General features: G+C 37.8%; 1 protein-coding gene across 1 annotated transcript in view; it reads left to right on the top strand.

Annotated features, from left to right (window-relative positions):
* The window catches only part of AAGAB (alpha and gamma adaptin binding protein), a 77,997-nt gene that overhangs the window by 21,900 nt on the left and 29,932 nt on the right, over positions 1 to 26,165 (top strand). The window contains exons 2-5 of the mRNA XM_079698904.1: positions 2,629 to 2,819; positions 2,957 to 3,053; positions 3,407 to 3,496; positions 13,711 to 13,794. Of these exons, the coding sequence (XP_079555030.1) occupies positions 2,629 to 2,819; positions 2,957 to 3,053; positions 3,407 to 3,496; positions 13,711 to 13,794 (462 nt within the window). The remainder of the gene's footprint in view (positions 1 to 2,628; positions 2,820 to 2,956; positions 3,054 to 3,406; positions 3,497 to 13,710; positions 13,795 to 26,165) is intronic.

Here is a 26,165-nt window from a genome sequence, read left to right as displayed (position 1 = left end):
GAATATTTAATATTTAAATATTTAATTTTAATTTAATTTAAATATTTAATATTTAAAATATTTAAAAATTTAAATATTTAAATAATTTTTAATTATTGAAGTATAGTTGATTTATAATGTGTTAATTTCTGCTGTACATCAATGTCATTTGGTTATACATATATATACATTCCTTGTCATATTCTTTCCCATTATGGTTTATCGCAGAATATTGAATATGTTTCCCTGTGCTATACAGTAGGTCCTTGTTGTTTATTCATCTTGTATAGTATAATAGTTTGCATCTGCTAACCCCAAACTCCCAATCCTTCCTTCCCCCACTCCCCTCCCCCTTGGCAACCACAAGTCTGTCCTCTGTCTGAGTCGTTTTTGTTTCATAGGTTTATTCATTTGTGTTGTATTTTAGATTCCACATATAAGTGATACCATATGGTATTCGTCTTTCCCTTTCTGACTTACTTCACTTAGTATGATAATCTCTAGTTGCATCCATATTGCTGCAAATGGCATTATTTCATTTTTTAAAAATGGTTGAATAGTATTCCATTGTGTATAGGTACCACATCTTCTTTATCCATTCGTCTGTCGATGGACATTTAGGTAGCTTCCATGTCTTGGCTATTGTGAATACTGCTGCTATGAACATAGGGATGCATGTATCTTTTCAAATTATAGTTTTGTCCAGATATATGCCTAGGAGTGGAATTGCTGGATTATATAGTAATTCTAGCTTTAGTTGTCTGGGGACCCTCCATACTGTTTTCCACAGTGGCTGCATGAACTTAAATTCCCACCAACAGTGTAAGAATGTTCCCTTTTCTCCACACCCTCTCAGTATTTGTAATTTGTGGACATTTTAATGGTGGCCTTTCTGACTGGTGTGAGGTGGTACCTCATTATAGTTTTGATTTGCATTTTTATTATAATTGGCGATGTTGAGCATCTTTTCATGTGCCTACTGGCCATCTGTATGTCTTCTTTGGAGAAATGTTTGTTTAGGTCTTCTGCCCATTTTATGATAGGGTTATTTGTTTTTTTGTTATTGAGTTGTATGAGCTGTTTGTGTATTTTGGAAATTAAGCCTTTGTCAGTCATGTGATTTGCAAATATTTTCTCCCAGTCCACAGACTGTTTTTTTGTTTTGTTTATGGTTTTCTTTGCTGTGCAAAAGCTTGTAAGTTTGATTAGGTCTATTTGTTTATTTTTGCTTTTATATCTATACCCTTGGGAGACTGACCTAAGAAAACATTGGTACGATTTATGTCAGAGAATGTTTTGCCTATGTTCTCTTCTAGGAGTTTTATGGTGTCATGTCTTATATTTAAGTTTTTAAGCCATTTTGAGTTTATTTTTGTGTACGGTGTGAGGGTGTGTTTTAACTTCATTGATTTGCATGCAGCTGTCCAAATTTCCCAGTACTAGTTGCTGAAGCGAATGTCTTTTCTCCATTGTATATTCTTGCCTTCTTTGTCAAAGGTTAATTGATCGTAGTTGTGTGGGTTTATTTCTGTGCTCTCTATTCTGTTTCATTGATCCATGTCTGTTTTTGTGCCAGTACCATGCTGTTTTGATTACTGTAGTTTTGTAGTATTGTCTGAAGTCTAGGAGGGTTATGCCTCCTGCTGTGTTCTTTTTCATGAGGAATATTTTATATGTTCATCTTAGTATGCATTAAAAAGGAGTTTGTGGCCATTTGGCTGTATATTCTTATTATAACCCAGTTAGTGGCATGTCATTTTACTTCTCTAAGCTAATTTTCCACATCTGTGTAAAATGGAGGTTATGGTTATGGGTGTGAGAGATGGGAGTTCGGGTTAGAACAATTTCTGATGTCTCTTCAAGTTCTAAATATTGTATGACATTATGGAAGCAAAATGCTCTAGTGGTTCCATGACCACATGTATATTTGTTCATCACTGACTTGGTAATTTACTGTTAAGAATTTCACTAGTTATACCTATGTTGCACATGGATTTCTGAAAGATTTGGTTCTTTCCTAAATCATTTAATTTGCTTGGCTTTCTATATTAAAATTTGCCAGAAGTGTCTTTGTCAACAAGAATTTGAGTTGGCTTTCAAAGAATCTGAAGAAGCCTGAATATATATAAATGGAATGGGGTCATTTATCAGTATCCATTCTTTTATTTCATTAGTTGAATTAATGTGTCAGCATTTGGCACAGGGACTGTGTGTAACCGTTTTGTTACTGGTTTAGCTTTGCTGCTATTTTCCTTTTAGCTTGCAGTAAGTACAAAATAGTTACAAATTCTTGACTATTCTCACAGTCTTCCAGCTTCCATAAAGTATGTAAATAATAAATATAGCTGTTTTTCTTTCTCTTCTGCTTGCTCTTTACTGGGTGTTTGGTTAGATGACTGTTTTGTTCTCTACTACTATGTAATCTAGTCACAATAGTTTTTATGTTCTTAAAGAAAAAAGCCAATTAATTGAATTAAATTATGTCACCATTACTTTTATAATCAAATGATCAGAGAAGGAAAATATCCTAATAAAGGCCCTTTGAAATCCTTGCATAAAGAGAATTATTAATCTGGTATCTTACTGAGAAAATTGACCATTGTATATTGGTTTTGTACTTTCCGTGGTAATATTGTATCATTTATTTAGATATCCTTGGAACAGAAGATCTTATTGTGGAAGTGACTGCCAACGATGCCGTGAGGTTTTATCCCTGGACCATTGATAATAAATACTATTCAGCAGATATCAATCTATGTGTGGTGCCAAACAAATTTCTCGTCACTGCAGAGATTGCAGAGTCAGTTCAAGCATTTGTGGTTTACTTTGACAGCACACAAGTAAGATTTTGTTTTCCATGGACCTTGAATAAGAAATTATTTTGTGCTTTGTTTTTTTTTAACCTTGCATTTTCTTTGAGTTCTCTTAATGTTTCTTTTTCTGTTTTTGTTTCTATGTTTCTTTCTCCTCCCTCTAGAAATCTGGTCTTGATAGTGTTTCCTCCTGGCTTCCACTTGCAGAAGCATGGTTACCTGAGGTGATGATCTTGGTTTGCGATAGAGTGTCTGAAAATGGTAAGGCACTCCAGTGGGATTGTAGGTGGTACATACACTGTTACATTTGCCATTCCTTGGTAAACAATACATTGGTTTCCTTAACTTAGAACAGTATATCTTGTGTGATTTTATTACCTTACAAAAATATTTTCAGCTATTTCTCTTTGGAATCTTGCAATATTTACATTTTATTTTTTAAGAACGGACACTTGGGGTTTGAGAAATCATTTTCCTTATATTAATTTATTTTGTATGCCTTTAGAATAACATTGACATTAAAGGTAACACTTTGAGATTGTGGAGAGTATTGCAGCAATATTCATGTTTTATTTTATTTTTGCTTATAAAGAATCTTTTGCATGTTATTTTAGGTGTAAACCGACAGAAGGCTCAAGAGTGGTGTATCAAACATGGCTTTGAATTAGTAGAACTTAGTCCAGAAGAGTTGCCTGAGGAGGATGGTAAGTATTTATGTGTCAGGAGAAAGCATGGCATTTGGATTCAGATATGAGCGATTATTTTAATTCAGGGAAGAAGAATCAAAGTGATATTCAAAACACATTTTTCACTAGCTCTTTGAAAAGATTTGTGCAGAATCCATTGATGCGGTCTGTTAATTGAATAATCCATTTATTTGGTTTTACCACCCATTTTAGGACTTTTGAAATGTTTGTTTTTTTATGGATAAAGGTAGAGATTTCTACCTTAAATCTTAGTCATTTTCCCAGTCTCTTATCCTTTCTCTGCTGCCAAAAAAAGGAGGGTTTGATCTATATTCATAAATAGTTAAAGTTTATGTTTCTTATTTTGAATTCCTAGTAACCTGAGGTTGAATTCCCAGGAACCCTAGGGGGCATGTCAATACTATTTGTATGTCTTTTGGATATTTGAAACCACAAATAGGTCCAGAATGCACACCCCCAGGGTAACTCTGCACTTACCTGTCTTCTACTATACTTTGGACCTTCTATTTATTCCGCCTCTTTTTCCCCCTTCCCCCTATTCCTCTTCTCTTCTTTTCTTCCAAGTACAACTATGCTAGCTGCTGTGGAATCTACCAAGCTAAGATGGGTTTTGGCCCACCAAAACCTTATAATCTGGTATAAGAGATGAAACAGGTATACAAACAATTGAATTACCAAGTGGAACATCATAAGTATTATAAAAATATGTATATTGGTGCTATGGTGTTTCAGAGACAGAAGAGGTTATTTATCTTCAGAAGTTCAGAGAACTTCTTGGTGTGTGAAATCTCACATGTCAGCAGCTCCATGGGGAAGAAATGGAGAAGGTACTGGACTTAGAGTTAGAGGACTGGTAGCAAGATGCCAGTTGTTGTAAAAGACGTTCTAAGTAGGGCAGCCAACATGAATTAAAGTGCATAGAGAGGCTAAAAGTAATTATTATGTGAAACGTATATTTTTTTAAAAAAGAAATTAAGAAACACTTTTCTATATCCTGGCTTATTTAGAAGTTTTGCAAATGTTGTTACCTTCAGGAATAAAGCCCTGCCTGAGAAGAAGAGGACAAAAATGAAAGCAAAAGGCTGATTTTTTTTCCTGTACATTTTTTTTTTTTTTTTGCGGTACGCGGGCCTCTCACTGTTGTGGCCTCTCCCGTCGCGGAGCACAGGCTCTGGACGCACAGGCTCAGCGGCCATGGCTCACGGGCCCAGCCGCTCCGTGGCATGTGGGGTCTTCCCGGACCGGGGCACGAACCCGTGTCCCCTGCATTGGCAGGCGGACTCTCAACCACTGCGCCACCAGGGAAGCCCCTTCCTGTACATTTTTAAGAATATTGAAAATTAATAAGTATAGTTTCTCTTCCATGTTTTTCTAGGACTCCTTAAACTTGTGCCTGTTTTGTGTATGTGAGCATGTGTGTGATTGCTTACTTCTGGCATTAGAATGTTCTCTTCTTCCCGTTGTCCTTGAGAGTCAACATTTGAGTCATTTATTTTATCTGTTTTTATTTTGGAATCTCTGCTCCCTTATACCACTGTGCTTCTCCTTGCCCCTGTCTGAGTAGTGTTCTTGTATTAATTCAGCTTAATCTTTTATTTTAAATTATTCAATCTTGTTCCTTTATTATGATTTTGTGTCTTGTATATAAGACTCTTTTTTCTTTTTTGGCCATGCCGCACAGCTTGTGGGATATTAGTTTCCCGACAAGGGATCAAACTGGGGCCCGTGGTAGTGAGATTGTGGAGTCCTTACCACTGGAGTGCCAGGGAATTCCCTAATTCAGCTTAACCTTAAAATAGACTTCAACATATCATCTTTATGTAAGTTAACTAAAACCTTCCTAGAATGTTTTAATGCAAACTGTTCCCAAGCCATATACCCTCATCCTTTATTGGCATGTGTTGTTCAAACATCAGTATGAGACTTTATGCTTCTTTGTATTAAATTCAACTTATTGATTCTAGCTCTTTATTTCAGATCATATTTTTGGTTCCTGGTTATATCATCTGAAGTATTAGTTATTCTTTCAAGAATTGAATCATTCATAATAGTTAAGATAAACATAGCTTTTATTTCTTCATTTAAACACTGATGGTGATAAACTCATCTTTGTTGAGTATTTTCAGTTTAACCCTTCCCATATTTCTGTTAGGTTGGTAGGGTGGTATTCTTTAAATGATTCATCAGTTCATGAGTTACTGTGTCTTTCAGGCACCATGTTAGTTTAGGTAGTGAGAATAAGTAGTGAGTGAGAACTCAGTGAGACATGACTCCTGCCTTCAAAGAGTTTTCAGTCTAGAGGGGAAGGTTACACCAGTAAATTATTAGTTCCAGTGTATCTTTTCTATGGGAGAGGTGTACATAGTGGTGTCATCCCCACTTTTCTTTGAGAATAGCATGAGTGATTTGCCCTTAATCGAATAGCTAATAAGTTATAGAGCCTGGGCTCACATTCAGATCTTCTGACTTCTAATTCTGTGCTCTTCCTTTTAAACCACCCAGGACTGGGCCAGGCCACTAGAGACAGGTTCTATATGGACTGTGCTCCGTAAACTCTTAGGAGACTTTTCTCTTTAAACCACATGAAAACTATTTCTGCTGTTATTTTCCATATGCAGTCTTACAATACTCATTAGCTGAAGGATTTCCATTTCCTTTGCACACACTCATCTATTGGTACATTATAGGTACACCTTATTATTGGTATACTAACTGGGATTACTGCCCTGTCATTTTGAGTAGTATCAATTAAAGTCCAGAAGCAAAATAGTACCCATACTAAACTAATTAAACTAAGTTGTGTAATTGATGGAAACTAACATTTTCAGGGGAATATGAGTGGATTCCATTCATGAGGTAATGGGGTTGGCTTTACTGTATAAACCGTTTATACTGTGTATTTATTTAATTGTTTTAGTTTCTAGAATATTCTTTTTTCAAATTGAAGTATAGTTGATTTACAATGTGTTAATTTCTGCTGTACAGCAAAGTGATTCAGTTATACATGTATACATACATATATATATACATTCTTTTTTATATTCTTTTCCATTATGAAGAATATCTCAGGATATTGAATATAGTTCCCTGTGCTATACAGTAGCACTTGTTGTTTGTTCATTCTATAGTAATGGTTTGCATCTACTAACCCCAAACTCCCAGTCCATCCCTCCCCTATCCCTATGCCCCTTTGTCACCACAAGTCTGTTCTCTATGTCTATGAGTCAGTTTCTGTTTTGTAGATAGGTTCATTTGTGCCATATTTTATTTAAAAAATTTTTTTATTTTTATAAATTTTTTTTTTTTTTTTGGCTGGGTTGGGTCTTCATTGCTGCACGTGGGCTTTCTCTAGCTGTGGCGAGTGGGGGCTACTCTTCATTGCGGTGCATGGGCTTCTCATTGTGGTGGCTTCTCTTGTTGCGGAGTATGGGCTCTAGGCGTGTGGGCTTCAGTAGTTGTGGAGCGTGGGCTTCAGTAGTTTTGGCTTACGGGCTCTAGAGCACAGGCTCAGTAGTTGTGGCGCACGGGCTTAGTTGCTCTGTGGCATGTGGGATCTTCCCAGACCAGGGCTACCCATGTCCCCTGCATTGTCAGGCAGATTCTTAACCATTGCACCACCAGGGAAATCTCTGCCATATTTTAGATTCCACATGTAAATGATATCCTATAGTATTTGTCTTTCTCTTTCTGATTTACTTCATTTAGTATGATAATCTCTAGTTGCATCCATGTTGCTGCAAATGGCATTATTTCGTTCTTTTTTATGTCTGAGTGGTATTCCATTGTATATATGTACCACATCCTCTTTATCCATTCATCTGTTGATGGACATGTAGGTTGTTTCCATGTTTTGGCTATTGTGAACAATGCTGCTGTGAACATAGGGGTGCATGTATCTTTTTGAATTATAGTTTTGTCCAGGTATATTCCCAGGAGTGGGATTGATGGATCATATAGTAATTCTATTTTTAGTTTTCTGAAGGACCTGCATGCTGTTTTCCATAGTAGCTGTACCAACTTACATTCCCACTAGCAGTGTAGGAGGGTTCCCTTTTCTCCACATCCTCTCCAGCATTTGTTATTTGTAGACTTTTTAACGATGGCCATTCTGACTGGTGTGAGGTGATACCTCATTGTAGTTTTGATTTGCATTTCTCTAATAATTGGTGATGTTGAGCATCTTTTCATGTGCCTACTGGCCATCTGTATGTCTTCTTTGGAGAAATATCTGTTTAGGTCTTCTGCTCATTTTCGATTGGGTTGTTTGTATTTTTGTTGTTGAGTTGTACGAACTGTTTATATATTTTGGAGATTAAGCCCTGTCTCTTGCATCATTTGCAAATATTTTATCCCATTCCGTAGGTTGTCTTTTCATTTTTTTATGGTTTCCTTTGCTGTGCAAAAGCTTGTAAGTTTGATTAATTTTGTTTTTATTTCTATTGCCTTGGGAGACTGACTTAAGAAAACATTGGTACAATTTATGTCAGAGAATGTTTTGCCTATGTTCTCTTCTAGGAGTTTTATGGTGTCATGTCTTATATTTAAGTCTTTAAGCCATTTTGAGTTTATTTTTGTGTATGGTGTGAGGGTGTGTTCTAACTTCATTGATTTGCATGCAGCTGTCTAACTTTCCCAGTACTAGTTGCTGAAGCAAATGTCTTTTCTCCATTGTATATTCTTGCCTTCTTTGTCGAAGATTAATTGACCGTAGTTGTGTGGGTTTATTTCTGTGCTCTCTACTCTGTTTCATTGATCCATATGCGTGTTTTTGTACCAGTACCACACTGTTTTGATTACTGTAGCTTTTTAGTATTTTCCTTAGTCTGGGAGAATTATGTCTCCTGCTTTGTTGTTTTTCCTCAGGATTGCTCTAGCAATTCTGGGTCTTTTATGGTTCCATAATAAGATCTTGGATTATTTGTTCTAGTTCTGTGGAAAATGTAATGGGTAATTTGATAGGGATTGCATTAAATCTGTAAATTGCTTTGGGTAGTATTGCCATGTTAACAATATTAATTTATCCAAGAGCATGGGATATCTTTCCATCGCTTTGAATCCTCTTTTATTTCCTTTATTAATGTTTTATAGTTCTCAGCATATAAGTCTTTCACCTCCTTGATAAGGTTTATTCCTAGGTATTTCATTTTTTTTGGGGGGGGTGCAATTTTAAAAGGAATTTTTTTTACATTCCCTTTCTGATATTTCATTGTTAGTGTAAAGGAATGCAACTGATTTCTGAATGTTAATCTTGTATCCTGCTACTTTGCTGAATTCATTTATTATATCTAGTAGTTTTTGTGTGGCGTTCTTAGGGCTTGCTATATATAGTATCATGTCATCTGCATATAGTGACAATTTTACCTCTTCCCTTCCAATTTGGATACATTTTCTTTTTCGTATCTGATTGCTGTGGCTAGGACTTCCAGTATTATTTGGATAGAAGTGGTGAGATGGGCATCCTTGTTCCAGATTTTAGAGAGGATTTCAGCTTTTCATCATTGAGTATATTGGCTGTGGGTTTGTCATGAGTAACTTTTATTGTGTTGAGATATGTTCCCTTTATACCCACTTTGGTAAGAGTTTTTATCATTAATGGATGTTGATTTTGTCAGGTGGTTTTTCTGCATCTATTGAGATGATCATGTGGTTTTTGTCTTTTCTGTTGTTGATGTGGTGTATCACATTGATTGATTTGCATATGTTGAACCATCCTTATGAATTTAGGATGAATCCCACTTGGTCATGGTGTATGATCTTTTGTATATTTTGTTGGATTCAGTTTGCTAATACTTTGTTGAGAATTTTTGCTTCTATATTCCTCAAAGATACTAGCCTGTAATTTCCTTTTTTGGTGGTATCTTTGTCTAGTTTTGGTATCAGGGTGATAGTGGCTTCATAGAATGTCTTCGGGAGTGTTCCCTCCTCTTTAGTCTTTTGGAAGAGTTTGAAGATTGGTAAAAGTTCTTTGTATGTTTGGTAGAATTTACCTGTGAAGCCATCTGGTCCTGGATTTTTATTTGTAGGGAGTTTTTTTTTTTTTTCTTTTAATTACAGATTCAATTTCACTTCTAATGATAGGTCATTTCAAATTATCTGTCATATTCTTGATTAAATTTTGATGGGCTGTATGTTTCTAGAAACTTGTTCATTTCTTCTAGGTTGTTGAATTTGTTGGCATGTAATTGTTCATAGTATTCTCTTATGGTTTTGTATTTTTGTGGTCTTGGTTGATATTTCTCCTTTTTCATTTCTTATTTTGTTTATTTGGGTTCTCTTTTCTTTGTGGTGAGTCTGGCTACTCACCACAAAGAAAAGTTTGTCAGTTTTGTTTACGCTTTCAAAGAACCAGCTTTTCATTTTATTGATTTTTTTTCTATTTTTTTCTATTGATATTTTTTTTCTATTTTGGGTTCTCTCTCTTTTCTTTGTGGTGAATCTAGCTCTATTGTTTTGTGCCCTAGTATGTCATCAGTCCTAGAGAATATTACATGTGCACTTGAAAAGAATGTGTATTCTGGGTTTTTTGAATATGATATCCTGAAAATATCAATTAAGTCTAACTGTTCTATTGTATAATTTAGGATATCTGTTGCCTTATTGATTTTCTGTCTAGAAGATCTGTCCATTGATGTGAGTGGGGTGTTAAAGTCGCCTACTATTATTGTATTCCCGTCAATTTTTCCTTTTATGTCTGTTAGTATTTGTTTTATGTATTTGGGTTTTCCTATATTAGGTACATATATGTTGATGAGTATAAAATCCTCTCCTTTTATTGATCCTTTTGTCATTATATAGTGTCTTTCTTTACCTTTCTTTATGGCCTTTGTTTTAAAGTCTATTTTGTTTGATGTGAGTATTGCGACCCTCACTTTCTTGTCATTTCCGTTTGCATGATATGTCTTTTTTCCATACCCTCACTTTCAATTTGTGTCCTTTGCCCTAAAGTGGGTGCCTTGTAGGCAGCATATCGTACTTATCTTTTTATCCAGTCTGCCACTCTGTCTTTTGATTGGAGCATTTAGTCCATTGACATTCAAAGTAATTATTGATAAATATGTATTTATTGCCATTTTAAACCTTGTTTTCCAGTTGATGCTGTGTTTCTTCTTTGTCCCTTTCTTTTTCATTTTGTGGTTTGATGATTTTCTTTTATTTTATGTTTGTGTTCTCTTCTTTTTGGTTTTTGTGAATCTATTGTAGGTTTTTTTTTTTTTTTTTTTTGCGGTACACGGGCCTCTCACTGTTGTGGCCTCTCCCGTTGCGGAGCACAGGCTCCGGACGCGCAGGCTCAGTGGCCATGGCTCTTGGGCCTAGCCGCTCCACGGCATGTGGCATCTTCCTAGACCGGGGCACGAACCCATGTCCCCTGCATCAGCAGGCAGACTCAACCACTGCGCCACCAGGGAAGCCCTATTGTATGTTTTTGATTTGTGGTTACCCTGTTTTCAAATATGTTAACTTCTTACTATATCTGCTTGCTTTAGACTGACAGTCTTATAGGCTTAAATGCATTCTAAAAAAAAAGAATCTACATTTTCTTACTCTCCTCTCCCACATTTTATGATTTTGATGTCCTCTTTTATATCTTTATGTTTATCCTTTTGCTCTTCCATGCGTTTATCATCTCTTTCACAAATTGATTAAAAAATTTTTTTTCTATCTGTATACTGGCTTATTTAAGTGATTTACTCTCCAATTGTGATTTCCTCTTTCCTATATCTTCTTGCTTCTTTTCAAATTAGAGGAAACCTCTGAATATTTCTTTTAGGTTAGGTTTAGTATTGCTGTATTCTTTTAGTTTTTGCTTCTCTGAGAAATTCTTTATCTCTCCTATTCTAAATGATAATTTTGCTGGGTAGTGCATTGTAGATTGCAGATTTTTCCCTTTCAAGATTTTGAATATGTTTTTCTACTTCCTTCTGGCCTGTGGTGCTTCTGTAGAGAAATCAGCTGATAGCCTTATGGGGATTCCCTTGTAATTAACTCTTTGTTTTGCTGCCTTTAGAATCCTGTCTTTATGTTTAACTTTTGCCATTTCGATTGTAATATGTCTTGGTGTAGGTCTGTTTGGGTTCATTTTGTTTGTGACCTTCTGTGCTTTCTGTATCTGGATAACTGTTTCCTTTTTTAGGTTTGGGAAATTTTCAGGCATAATTTCTTCAAATACCTTTTCAATCTCCTTTCCTCTTTCTTCTCCTTCTGGAATCCCTGTTATGCACAGAGTGGCATGCTTTATATTATCCCGTGGGTCTTTTTATATTGTTTTCATTTGGCTTTCCGTCTGCTGTTCTGATTGGATGATTTTCATTATTTTATCTTCCAGATCACTTATTCGTTCTTCTGTATTATTCATTCTGCTAGTCATTGCCTTTAGCTCAGCTTTAATCTTGGGAAATGAATTTTCTAATTTTTCTTGGCTCCTCCTTATAGTTTCTAGTTTCTTTTTACAGTAATCTGCATTTCTTTCTGTAGCCTTTCTTAATTCCTTTGGTGTTTTCATTACCTCCTTTTTGAACTCTGTGTCTGTTACACTGAAGAGGTCTGTTTCATTGTTTGTTTTTTTAGGGGGATTCTCTTGGTCTTTTAACTGGGAGTGGTTTCTCTGCTTCTTCATTTTATCTGTATTTCTCTTACTCTGTGAGTTTAGGAAAAACAGTTATCTACTGTGATCTTGGAAGGCTATTTATATGCAGGAGCATCCCTGTGTAGCTTGTGTGGGTGTAATGTTTTTGGTGCAAGGGCTGCTTTTCATATGGATGCCTTCTGCATCTTTCCTCAGCATGTGCTGGCTGTTATCCCCTTGATAAGGGGTGTGCAGACGCTGCAGCTCTTGTGCACTCCCTATCAAAGGGATAACAGCCTGCAATGGCAGCAGTGGCTGGTGCCCACTCCCAGGGCCCACGACGGTAGTTCATGTGTGCTTCTGGATCCCACAGTGGTGGGGGCAGCAATTGGCGCCTGCTCCTGGATCTCTCAGTGCCTGCGGCGGCTCATGCCTGCCCTCAGAGCTCGTGTAGGCTGTGTCCTGTCACGTGATACCATGCACATGGGGAAGGAGGCTCCTAAAGCAGTCCTCTCCTCTCCTTGCATGCCCCCCAACAGTGGCACCTTACTTCTATGGCGGGCCCAGGCTTCTTCCATGTATACCCTTGGTTGCGGCCATACCACACTCCAGCTCCTTCAGGCTATCTCCATGCAGCCAACCCCAGTCCTCTCCCTGGGTCTGACCTCCAAAGCTCCAGCCCCCAGCCCCTGCCTGCACTGACGGATGCACGTCTCAGGCTGCGGAGTGCAGGGCAGCCATACTGACTGTCTGTGTAGGTCTCCCTCCATTTTGCCTTCTGCAGCTAGTTGCTGCACTTTCCTCCAAGGCTCCGAAGCTCCCCCTCTATCCTGGCTGATCTCCCTGCCAGTGAGGGGACTTGCTAGGGTGTGGGAACCTTTCCTCTTTCATAGCTCCCTCCCAGGGGTGCACGTCCTGTCCTGATTCCTTTCTCTCTCTCTCTCTCTCTCTCTTTTTTTCTTTTTCTTTTGTCCTACGCGGTAACATGGAGATTTTCTTGCCCTTTCAGAAGTCTGAGGCCTTCTGTCAGTGTTCAGTACATGTTCTGTGAGAATCGTTCCACCTGTAGATATATTTTTGATGTATTTGTTGAAGGAGGTGAGCTCCATGTCTTACTCCTCCGCCATCTTGATCACTCTCCAGTTTCTAGAATATTCTTAACAGGAGCTCTAAGCTTTGTATTTCCTTAATTTTTTCCCTTTTTTACTTAAGTTACAATGTGAAGTAACAACTAAATGAGCAAGATAATTAACCCAGAGTTGTTTAAAAATGTGGCTTGTGGGCTATATATACATATACGGTCAGCCCTCTGTATCCAAGGGTTCTGCTTCCATGGATTCAACCAACAGCAGACTGAAAATATTTGGAAGAAAATTCCAAAAAATTTACATAGTATTCGGTATTTTAAGTATTTAAGAGATGATTTAAAGTATACGGGAGGAAAAAAAAATGGGACGATGTGGGTAGACTATATATGAATACTATGCCATTTTATATAAGGGACTTGAGCATCTGCAGATTTTGGTATCCACAGTGGGGAGGGGGTCCTGGAGCTATTCCTTCATGAATATTTAGGGATGAGTGTGTATATATATATGTGTATGTATAAGTGCATGTATAAATATATATATTTTTCCTCCCTGATTAGATGACTTCCCAGAATCTACAGGAGTAAAGCGAATTGTTCAAGCCTTGAATGCCAATGTCTGGTCCAATGTAGTGATGAAGAATGGTAAGTAACTTGGGACTGAAAGTCCTGAGGAGCTTTTTCCTCCTGTTCCTTGTAAGTTTTAAATTATTTGGTTATATATGGAAGCATTAGGATTATATGAAATCTGTGGATTTGTTCAATTTTAAGTCCCCAGTTGAAGAGAGAGCCAAAAGAAACATTTCTAAGAATTTAAGATATATGTTTAATAGTTAACAAGAATTTAGAACTTGCCTATAATATGCCTGGCGTTGTCTTTGGCTTTGAGAAATACCCCCAAAATTGTAAAACATGAATCCTAGCCTTAAGGAGCTCATAGTCCAGCTGAGGATTCAAAGTGTACACTTTTAAAATGCTACGTAACTGTGCAAGGCAGTCTTTGATGAGCACAGAATGACTGATGCAAGTAGCAAAGGCAGAGAGGCCAGAGATGTGGCCTTTACTGTGGGCTTGAGTACAGAGAGAGAGAGTTTCAAGGCAAAAGCAGGTCTTGGCAGTCTTCACAGGATGGTCTAGATTTGGGTTGGTGAAGTGGGAGAGTGGCAAACAGTAGAGGAAGCATGACATCAAGAATAATGGTTGTATGTTCTAGGGTCACTAGGAGTCTCTCCCCTAGCAGTTGGAGATAGCTTAGGAGAGAGAGGCCTGTATTCGAGGCAGGAGAATCTGGGCTTTTTCTTATAGGAAGCAGTGAGTCATTAGAGATTTCTTTTCTTTTGAATTTTCTTTAATTTTTATATAGCAGGTTCTTACTAGTTATCTATTTTATACATATTAGTGTATATAGGTCAATCCCAATTTCCCAATTCATACCCCCTCCCTGCTTTCCCCCTTGGTGTCCATCCGTACATGTGTTCTCAACGTCTGTGTCTCTATTTCTGCCTTGTAAACCAGTTCATCTGTACCGTTTTTCTAGATTCCACATATATGTGTTAATATACGATATTTGTTTTTCTCTTTCTGACTTACTTCACTCTGTATTAAAGTCTCTAGGTCCATCCACGTCTCTACAAATGACCCGATTTCGTTCCTTTTTATGGCTGAGTAATATTCCATTGTATAGTATGTACCACATCTTCTTTATCCATTCTTCTGTCGATGGGCATTTAGGTTGCTTTCATGACCTGGTTATTGTAAATAGTGCTGCAGTTAACATTGGGGTGCATGTGTCTTTTTGAATTATGGTTTTCTCAGTGTATATGCCCAGTAGTGGGATTGCTTGGTCATATGGTAATTCTATTTTTAGTTTTTTAAGGAACCTCCATACTGATTTCCATAGTGGCTGTATCACTTTACATTGCCACCAACAGTGAAGGAGGGTTCCCTTTCCTTCACACCCTCTCCAGCATTTGTTGTTTGTAGATTTTCTGGTGAAGCCCATTCTAACAGGTGATACCTCATTGTAGTTTTGATTTGCATTTCTCTAATAATTAGTGATGTTGAGCAGCTTTTCATGTGCCTCTTGGCCATCTGTATGTCTTCTTTGGAGAAATGTCTTTTTAGGTATTCTGCCCATTTTTGGATTGGATTGTTTCTTTAATATTGAGCTGCATGAGCTGTTTATATATTTTGGAGATTAATCCTTTGTCGGTTGCTTCATTTGCATATTTTTTCTCCCATCCTGAGGGTTGTCTTTTCATCTTGTTTATACTTTCCTTTGCTGTGCAAAAGCTTTTAAGTTTCATTAGGTCCCATTTGTTTATTTCTGTTTTTATTTCCATTACTCTAGGAGGTGGATCAAAAAAGATCTTGCTTTTATTTATGTCAAATAAATATGTCATTTATGTGATTTATGTCAAAGGGTGTGCTTCCTGTCATCCTCTTAAGAGTTTTATAGTGTCTGGTCTTACATTTAGGTCTTTAATCCATTTTGAGTTTATTTCTGTGTATGGTGTTAGGGAGTGTTCTAATTTCATTCTTTTACATGTAGCTGTCCAGTTTTCCCAGCACCAATTATTGAAGAGGCTGTCTTTTCTGCATTGTATATCCTTGCCTCCTTTGTCATAGATTAGTTGACCATAGGTGCGAGAGTTTATCTCTGGGCTTTCTATCCTGTTCCACTGATCTATATTTCTGTTTTTGTGTTGGTACCATATTGTCTTATTTACTGTAACTTCATAGTATAGTCTGAAGTCAGAGAGTCTGATTCCTCCAGCTCCGTTTTTTTCTCTCAAGATTGCTTTGGCTATTCGGGGTCTTTTGTGTCTCCATACAAATTTTAAGATTTTTTGTTCGAGTTCTGTGAAAAATGCCATTGGTAGTTTGATAGGGATTGCATTGAGTCTGTAGATTGCGTTGGGTACTATAGTCATTTTCACAATAATGATTCTTCCAATCCAAGAACATGGTATATCTCTCCGTCTGTTGGTGTCATCTTTGATTTCTTTCATCATTGTCTTATAGTCTTCTGAGTACAGGTCGTTTACCTCCTTAGGTTATTCCTAGGTATTTTATTCTTTTTGTTGCAGTGGTGAATAGGATTGTTTCCTTAATTTCTCTTTCTGATCTTTCATTGTTAGTGTATAGGAATGTAAGAGATTTCTGTATTAATTTTGTATCCTGCAACTTTACCAGATTCATTGATTAGCTCTAGTAGTTTTCTGGTGGCATCTTTAGGATTTTCTATGTATAGTATCATGTCATGTGCAAACAGTGACAGTTTTACTTCTACTTTTCCAATTTATATTCCTTTTATTTCTTTTCTTCTCTGATTGCCGTCGCTACGACTTCCAAACTATGTTGAATAATAGTGGTGACAGTGGACATCCTTGTCTTGTTCCTGATCTTAGAGGAAATGCTTTCAGTTTTTCACCATTGGGAATGATGTTTGCTGTGGGTTTGTCGTATATGACTTCTATTATGTGGAGGTAGGTTCCCTCTGTTTCTGGAGAGTTTTTATCATAAATGGGTGTTGAATTTTGTCGAAAGCTTTTTCTGCATCTATTGAGATGATCATATGGTTTTTATTTTTCAATTTGTTAATATGGTGTATCACATGGATTGATTTGCGTATATTGAAGAATCCTTGCATCCCTGGGATAAATCCCACTTGATCATGGTGTATGATCCTTTTAATGTGTTGTTGGATTCTGTTGCTAGTATTTCGTTGAGGACTTTTTTTTTTTTTTTTTTTTGCGTTACGGGGGCCTCTCACTGTTGTGGCCTCTCCCGTTGCGGAGCACAGGCTCCGGACGCGCAGGCTCAGCGGCCATGGCTCACGGGCCCAGCCGCTCCGCGGCATGTGGGATCTTCCCAGACCGGGGCACGAACCCGCGTCCCCTGCATCGGCAGGCGGACTCGCAACCACTGTGCCACCAGGGAAGCCCCTCGTTGAGGATTTTTGCATCTATATTCATCAGTGGTATTCATCTGTAATTTTCTTCTTTTGTAGTATCTTTGTCTGGTTTTGGTATCAGGGTGATGGTGGCCTCATAGAATGAGTTTGGGAGTGTTCCTTCCTCTGCAGTTTTTTGGAAATGCTTGAGAAAGATGGGTGTTAGCTTTTCTCTAAATGTTTGATAGAATTCACCTGTGAGGCTGTCTGGTCCTGGACTTTTGTGTGTTGGAAGATTTTTAATCACAGTTTCAATTTTATTACTTGTGATTGGTCTGTTCATATTTTCTATTTCTTCCTGGTTCAGTCTTGAAAGTTTATACCTTTCTAAGAATTTGTCCATTTCTTCCAGGTTGTCCATTTTATTGGCGTAGAGTTGCTTGTAGTGTCTCTTAGGATCCTTTGATTTTCTGCGGTGCCCGTGGTTACTTCTCCTTTTTCATTTCCAATTTTATTGATTTGAGTCCTTTCCCTCTTTCTTGATGAGTCTGGCTGAGGTTTATAAATTTTGTTTATCTTCTCAAAGAACCAGCTTTTAGGTTATTGGTCTTTGCTATTGTTTTCTTTGTTTCTATTTCATTTACTTCTGCTCTGATCTTTATGATTTCTTTCCTTCTAGTAACTTTGGGTTTTGTTTGTTCTTCTTTCTTTAGTTCCTTTAGGTGTAAGGTTAGATTGTTTATTTGAGATTTTTCTTGTTTCTTGAGGTAGGATTGTATGGCTATAAACTTCCCTCTTTGATCTGCTGTTGCTGCATCCCATAGGTTTTGGATCATCCTGTTTTCATTGTCATTTGTCTCTAGGTATTTTTTGATTTTCTCTTTGATTTCTTCAGTGATCTCTTGTTTATTTAGTAATGTATTGTTTAGCCTCCATGTGTTTGTGTTTCTTGTTTTTTTCCCTGTAATTTATTTCTAATCTCATAGTGTTGTGGTTGAAAAAGATATGATTTCACCTTTCTTAAATTTACCAAGGCTTGATTTGTGACCCAGGATGTGATCTGTCCTGGAGAATATTCCATGTGCACTTGAGAAGAAAGTGTAATCTGCTGTTTTTGGATGGAATATCCTATAAATATCAATTAAATCTATCTGGTCTGTTGTGTCATTTAAAGCTTATGTTGCCTTATTAATTTTCTGCCTGGATGATCTGTCCATTGGTGTAAGTGAGGTGTTAAAGTCCCCCACTATTATTGTGTTACTCTCGATTTCCTCTTCCATAGCTGTTAGCATTTGCCTTATGTATTGAGGTGCTCCTATGTTAGGTGCATATATATTTATAATTGTTATATCTTCTTGGATTGATCCGTTGATCAATATGTAGCGTCCTTCCTTGTTTCTTGTTACATTCTTTATTTTAAAGTCTGTTTTGTCTGATATGAGTATTGGTACTCCAGCTTTCTTTTCATTTCTGTTTGCATGGAGTATCTTTTTCCATCCCCTCACTTTCAGTCTGTATGTGTCCCTAGGTCTGAAGCAGGTCTCTTGTAGACAGTATATATATGGGTCTTGTTTTTGTATCCATTCAGCAAGCCTGTGTGTTTTGGTTGGAGCATTTAATCCTTCCACCTTAAAGGTAATTATCAATATGTATGTTCCTGTTACCAATTTCTTAATTGTTTTGGGTTTGTTTTTGTAGGTCCTTTTCTTCTCTTGTGTTTCTCACTTAGAGAAGTTCCTTTAGCCTTTGTTGTAGAGCTGGTTTAGTGGTGCTGAATTCTCTTAGCTTTGGCTTGCGTGTAAACCTTTTTGATTTCTCTGTCGAATCTGAATGAGATCCTTGCTGGGTAATCGTGGTTATAGGTTCTTCCCTTTCATCACTTTAAATATATTGTGCCACTCCCTTGTGGCTTGCAGAGTTTCTGCTGAGAAATCAGCTGTTAACCTTATGGGAGTTCCCTTGTATGTTATTTGTCATTTTTCCCTTTTTGCTTTTAATAATTTTTCTTTGTCTTTAATTTTTGTCAATTTGATTACTGTCTGTCTCAGCATGTTTCTCCTTCGATATATCCCGCCTGGGACTCTCTGCGCTTCCTGGACATGGGTGACTATTTCCTTTCCCATGTTAGGTAAGTTTTCAACTATAATCTCTTCATATATTTTCTCGGCTCCTTTCTTTCTCTTCTCCTTCTGGAACCCCTATAATGTGAATGTTGGTACGTTTAATGTTGTCCCAGAGGTCTCTTAGGCTGTCTTCATTTCTTTTCATTATGTTTTCTTTATTCTGTTCTGTGGCAGTGGATTCCACCATTCTGTCTTCCAAGTCACTTGTCTGTTCTTCTGCTTCAGTTGTTCTGCTATTGATTCCTTCTAGTGTATTTTTCATTTCAGTTAGTGTATTGTTCATCTCTGTTTGTTTATTCTTTAATTCTTCTAGGTGTTTGTTCTTTAATTCTTCTAGATCTTTCTTAAGCATTTCTTGCATCTTCTCGATCTTTGCCTCCATTCTTTTTCTGAGGTCCTGGATCATCTTCTCTATCATTATTTTGAATTCTTTTTCTGGTAGGTTGCCTATCTCCACTTCATTTAGTTGTTTTTCTGGGGTTTTATGTTGTTCCTTCATCTGGTACATAGTCCTCTGCCTTTTCATTTTGTCTGTCTTTCTGTGAATGTGGTGTTCATTCCACAAGCTGCAGGATTATAGTTCTTCTTGCTTCTGCTGTCTACCCTCTGGTGGATGAGGCTATCTAAGAGGCTTGTGCAACCTTCCTGATGGGAGGGACTGGTGGTGGGTAGAGCTGGGTGTTGCTCTGGTGGGCAGAGCTCAGTAAAACTTTAATCTGCTTGTCTGCTGATGGGTGGGGCTGAGTTCACTCCCTGTTGGTTGTTTGGCCTGAGACGACCCAGCACTGGAGCTGCAGGCTCTTCTGTGGGGCTAATGGCAGACTTCGGGAGGGCTCACACCAAGGAGTACTTCTCAGAACTTCTGCTGCCAGTGTCCTTGTCCCTGCAGTGAGCCACAGCTGACCCCTGCCTCTGCAGGAGATCCTCCAGTGCTAACAGGTAGGTCTGGTTCAGTCTCCTGTGGGGTCACTGCTCCTTCCCCCTGGGTTCTGATGAACACACTACTTTGTGTGTGCCCTTCAAGAGTGGAGTCTCTGTTTCCCCCAGTCTTGTTGAAGTCCTGCAGTCAAATCCTGCTATCCTTCAAAGTTTGATTTTCTGGAATTCCTCCTCCCATTGCTGGACTCTCAGGTTGGGAAGCCTGACATGAGGCTCAGAACCTTCATTCCAGTGGGTGGACTTCTGTGGTTTAATTGTTCTCCAGTTTGTGAGTCACCCACACAGCAGTTATGGGATTTGATTTGTGATTGCTCCCCTCCTACCGTCTCATTGCAGCTCTCCTACTGTTGTCTCATTGTGGCTTCTCCTTTGTCTTTGGACGTGGGGTATCCAAAGACAAAGTATCTTTTTTGGTGAGTTCCAGTGTCTTCCTTTCAATGATTGTTCAGCAGTTAGTTGTGATTACGGTGTTCTTGCAAGAGGGAGTGAGTGCACATCTTCTACACTGCCATCTTGAACCAATCTGAGATTTCTTAACAAGAGAGTGATGCAAAGAAGTTGGCATTTTTGAAAGGTTATTGTCGTGGTGGGTTTGGCAGTTGAAGCAGGTGCAGGTAGAGCCTGAAGTCAGGACACCAGGCAACAGTGACTACAGCTCAAAACTGGGGCCTGGGCTAATGTGGTGGCAGTAGCCATGGGGTGAGAAGCTGGATCTGAAGTGCAGTCTGAAGGGGGTCAGTTTAGTTGGTGCACATTAGCCTCTTATTGTCTGTATTAGTTTCCTCAAGGCTGCAGTAACAAAGTACAACCAACTGGAGGCTTAGAACAGCAGGTATTTATTGTCTCACAGTACTAGATGCCAGAGGTCCAAACTCAAGGTGTCAGCAGGGCTGTGCTCCCTGTGAAGGTGTTAGGGAAGTATCTGTCCCAGGTCTCCCTTCTAGTTTCTGGTAGTTCTTTGGTTTATAGTAGCATAACTCCAGTCTTCACATGGCATTCTCCCTGTGTGCCTGCCTCTGTTCATGTCTTCTTTATGTAAGGGTAATAGTCATAATGAATTAAGGGCCTACCCTACCCCAACATGACTTCATCTTAACTAATTATATCTGCATATAAGGTAACATTCTGAAGTATGAGAGGTCAGAACTTCAACATATGAATTTGTGGGGGCAGGACGTAATTCAATCCATAACATATTTCTTCAGGAATTGCTGCCTGTGTAGTGTTTTTCTCTTTTGTAGCACTTGGCTGCCTCAACAAGTATGTTACGCTAGGTGAAGCACTGCAGAAAGCAATGAGAAAAATCATGTTTAAGTGAGCTTACCCCATCTTCCTTGAGATAAAGGGCCAAGTGGAAGATCGGTTTTATAGAAGTAGAATATTTCATCTCAATTTTCCATTGATGCTTGAGTGTAAAGTGAGATGGGGCCCTTAAGCTTGCCTGAGATCTGATCTAACCCACATCATCATTGGAGAATTTCCTTCTGGCTTAGAAAGGTATTACTTCCTCCCCTTTCCCTCTGTCTTTCCTCCTTCTCACTTTATTCTTTCTAGGGGGAACCTAATGTATCTCTTATGGTGAATTGCAAGGATATTAGATTTTATTCTGTTGCAGGAGCAGTCAGGTTAAGGCCATGATGGGTCTAGAAAAAATAGATTTTAGCCTATGTTGTCATCTCCCTGTTACCAAAAGAAACTCCGTTTGAGGCTTGGTTCTTCCCATTCATTCATTCATTTAGCAAATCACTGTTGAGAATTTATCATGATGAGGCATTGCTGTAGACTGTCTTCACTATAAAAATACATTTAAGGTATGGTACATAAACTGGATCAATTTGGAATAAAATTATATTCAGTGGTGCTTATTATATTTATGAGAAATATTTTCAGGAGAGCTTACTTGGCTTCAATCACTTTTTGAAAAATCTGTCGCCCAAGTTTATACATTAAAGTACTGTCTTGTAATTGACATTTATAGCTATAAATTTAGAAGCTGGACTGAACATACTTTATTACTTTGGAATTATGGTCAAAGGTATTTTCTGAAAAAAATGCTCTTAGACACTAAACAATTTTTTTTTTTTTTTTTTTTTTTTTTTTTTGCTGTACGCAGGCCTCTCACTGTTGTGGCCTCTCCCGTTGCGGAGCACAGGCTCCGGACATGCAGGCTCAGCAGCCATGGCTCACGGGCCTAGCCGCTCCATGGCATGTGGGATCTTCCCGTACCGGGGCACGAACCCGTGTCCCCTGCATCCCCAAGCGGACTCTCAACCACTGCGCCACTAGGGAAGCCCTAAACAGTATTCTTTAAGAGAACTGCAAAGCAAAGAGGCACACTGGATTTTTCATGGTTCTTTACCTTGAAGCATCTTTGCTTTATCTTTTCTTCTCTACAGTGGTGAAACATTGGTTTGCTGTTAACCAAATCCCAAAATATTGCCATTACCTTAATTCCATGTTTAAGAGGATCTTGACCTACATGGTATGAAGGGAAATTAACTATCTTCTCTCTAGAAGGAGTCCTAGATATGGAAATACAGTGACATTTGGATGCAGCCCAAGTATTAGGAAGTGTGGAGGACATCCTTGTGTAGCCCCACATCTTAGATTAGAGACAGAGCTCTGTATGAATATATGGTGGGGGTCATATTACTGTTCCAGGATTGCCCTACCTCCTGTGCTCTCTGCAGAACCTTGCTTTGCTGGTGGTTTAAGTGAACTGTGCCTGCCTCTCAGCAGGCTGTTCTTGAATGTTGTCTGCCAGCAGGTGCTCAGACTGGTTTATTTATTTTGGGGTATCCATCTTTTCTACTTCTTTTTCTCTTTCATTTCCCCCCTTTTCCTTTCTCTCCTTTTACTTTTCTCTTACTTTAAAAAAATTGTGGTTAAATATACATAGCTTAAGATTTACCATTTTAACCATTTTTAAGTATACAGTTCAGAGGCATTAAATATATTCACATTATTGTGCAGCTATCACCACTCAAAGCTTTTTAAACCAAAAAAAATTTAAAACAGAAAGTTGGTTGACAAAGTAAAGAAAGATATTAGAAGTGTTCTTTTTTGTTTGTTTTTCTACTGGAAATTCAATTATTTAATGAAAGATTTTTACATAAGATTTTAGAGAATAGTAAGAGAGGTAGCATACCTAATTCATTCTAAGGCTAGGTTAAAATGATCCAAGTCTCTAAAGACAGTACCAGTATAGAAAATTATTAGAGGCCATCTCATTTATGAGCATAGATGCCATGATTTTAATCAAAATATTAACAATCTTAACCCAGAAATACATAAAAAGAATATAATATGACCTAGTTGAGTTATTCCAAGGACTTAACATTCTTTAATATAAGAAAAATCTATTTAAATTCTCACATGAACAGGTTACAGGGGGAAAAATCATATGATTATGGCAATCAATGAAAAAAGCATTTAAAATTTTCAAAATATGTACAGAGGGAGGAAATAAATTAGAAATGGACTCCTGTGGCAGAAATTGATAATACGTAATATAGTAAATACCATACTGAATGTGAAACAGGGAACTGTGGACAGTGGTGTCACCTCTCAGTTTTAGGACACTAATGACTACTTTTTCTGTTGTTGTTTGTATTAGAAAAATTACTATAATTGCAGTTGATTCTCTGGGATTATTACATTGTCAGTTATATAATCTCAGTATATTATTTTTGAATATGGATTATGTATTTAGTATTTATCAGGCAGTAATGGAACATTGAGGTTATGCCATACCGGTCTTTAATTTTGGATTCAGAAAAATATTAGTTTGAAACTCTTTTAAAAAATCCATTTAAAAAGTGCTCAGTTTGAGAAAACAGTTCCAATTCTAGTAAGGACTATGAAAGTTTATTTGTTACAGCAAATATCTCTGAAAACATACAGATTTGACTAGGGTTTTATTTCTTTGCAGTTGATTGGCCACTTGGCCTTCAAAAGTCAAATACTTAATCTGAAATTCTAGTAATTAAAAACTTAGAAATGAGTAGCTTCCTTCCTGCCTTCCACCAAGATAAAGTGACGTGTTTCCTAAATGGGACTTCCTGATTTAAATGAATGGCCAGCTCAATTCTTTGCTTATTACCAGTCTTATTACAACTTACCTGGCAATAGGATACCCTAATAATTTTTTGCCCCTAGTATTTCCCTTAAAAGTTAATGATACAGGGCTTCCCTGGTGGCGCAGTGGTTGAGAGTCCGCCTGCCGATGCAGGGGACACGGGTTCGTGCCCCGGTCTGGGAAGATCCCACATGCTGCGGAGCGGCTAGGCCCGTGAGCCATGGCTGCTGGGCCTGCGCGTCCAGAGCCTGTGCTCCGCAACGGGAGAGGCCACAGCAGTGAGAAGCCCACGTAATGCAAAAAAAAAAAAAAAAAAAAAAAAAAAAAAGTTAATGATACAGAAGATGGTTCTTTGGGACAGTAGTCCACCACCTTCTCAGTCTGCTGGCTTTCTGAAAAAGTTGTTATTCTTTGCCCCAACAACTTACCTCTCGATTTATTGATCTGTCATGCAGTGAGCAGTATGAACTTGGACTTGGTAACAAATTTTGGCAAGCCAGCCAGGAGCCTTGCTGCTCGTGGTCAGCTAGCATGGGTTGGGAAATTTTCAGGTAAGGCCCTAGCAGCTTCTAGGACCACTTGTCCAGAGGATCTTTCCATCAGAGTTCCCCGAAGCAGCACCAGCTGCCCCAGGGCTTGGCAGTTGGAGCCAGTAATTGACATCTAGGAGTCAATGGGCTCCATACAGTAGGATAAGTAAAAAAAAAAGTTAATTATACACAGGGTAGGAGAGATAAATTAGAAGTATAGGATTAACAGATACAAACTACATAAAATAGATAAGCAATGAGGATTTACTGTATAGCACGGGAACTATATTCAATATCTTGTAATCGCCTATAATGGAAAATAATCTGAAAGATATATATATATATATATATATATATATATATATATATATATATATATATATATATAGAACTGAATCACTTGGCTGTACACCTGAAACTAACACAATATTGTAAATCAACTACACTTTAACTGTAAAAAAAAAAAAAAGAAAGAGAAAAAGAAATGAAGGATATACTGTGGAGCTGAAAACACACGCACACACATATACACACAAGTTAATGATACAGAAACAACCAAAGAAAAGATAAATTGGACTTCATCAAAATTAAAAAAACTTTTGTACTTCAGAGAACACTTAGGAAAGTGAAGTGATCACCCTCAGAATGGTAGAAAGTATTTGTAAATCATACACTTATCTGATAAAGATCTAGTACCTAGAATGTGTAAAGAACTCTTATAGCTTAATAATAAGACAACCCAATTTTTTAAATAGTGAAGGAGTTGAATAGACATTTTTCCAAAGAAGATACACAAATAGCCAATAAGCACATGAAAAGATGCTTAACATTGTTAGCCATCAGGGAAATCATAACCACAGTAAGATACCACTTCCTACCCACCAGGTTAGCTATAATCTAAAGAGACAGTAACAAGCATTGGTGAGGATATGGAGAAATTAGAACCTTCATACACTGGTGGTAGGAATGTAAAATGGTGCTGCAGCCACTTTGGAACAGTAGTAGTTGCTGAAAAAATTAAACCATATGACCCAGCAATTCCACTCACAGGTATTATACCCAAGAGAATTGAAAACATATGTCCACACAAAAACTTGTGCACAGATGTTCCTAGCAGCTTTATTCATAATAGCCAAGAAAAGTGGAAACAACTGCTGAAAACAGTATCTATACGATAGAATATTATTCAGCCATAAAAAGAAATGAAGCATGGATGCATGCTACAACATGGATGAACCTCCAGAAACATTATGCTAAGTGAAAAAATCCAGACACAAAGGCCACATATTTTAGTGATTCCACTTAAATGAAGTGTCTAGAATAGTTAAATTCATAGAGACAGAAAGTAGATTAGTGGTTCCCAGGGACTGGGAGGGTGCTTTGGGGGTTTGGGTTATGAGGTTTCTTTTTTAGGGTGATGAAAGTGTTTTGGAATTATATAGTGATGATGG

This window comes from Hyperoodon ampullatus (assembly GCF_949752795.1).
Source record: "Hyperoodon ampullatus genome assembly, chromosome: 3".
Classification (NCBI taxonomy): domain Eukaryota; kingdom Metazoa; phylum Chordata; class Mammalia; order Artiodactyla; family Ziphiidae; genus Hyperoodon; species Hyperoodon ampullatus.
Note: the sequence above shows the minus strand (reverse complement) of the source record. Positions and strands in the feature narration are given on the sequence as shown.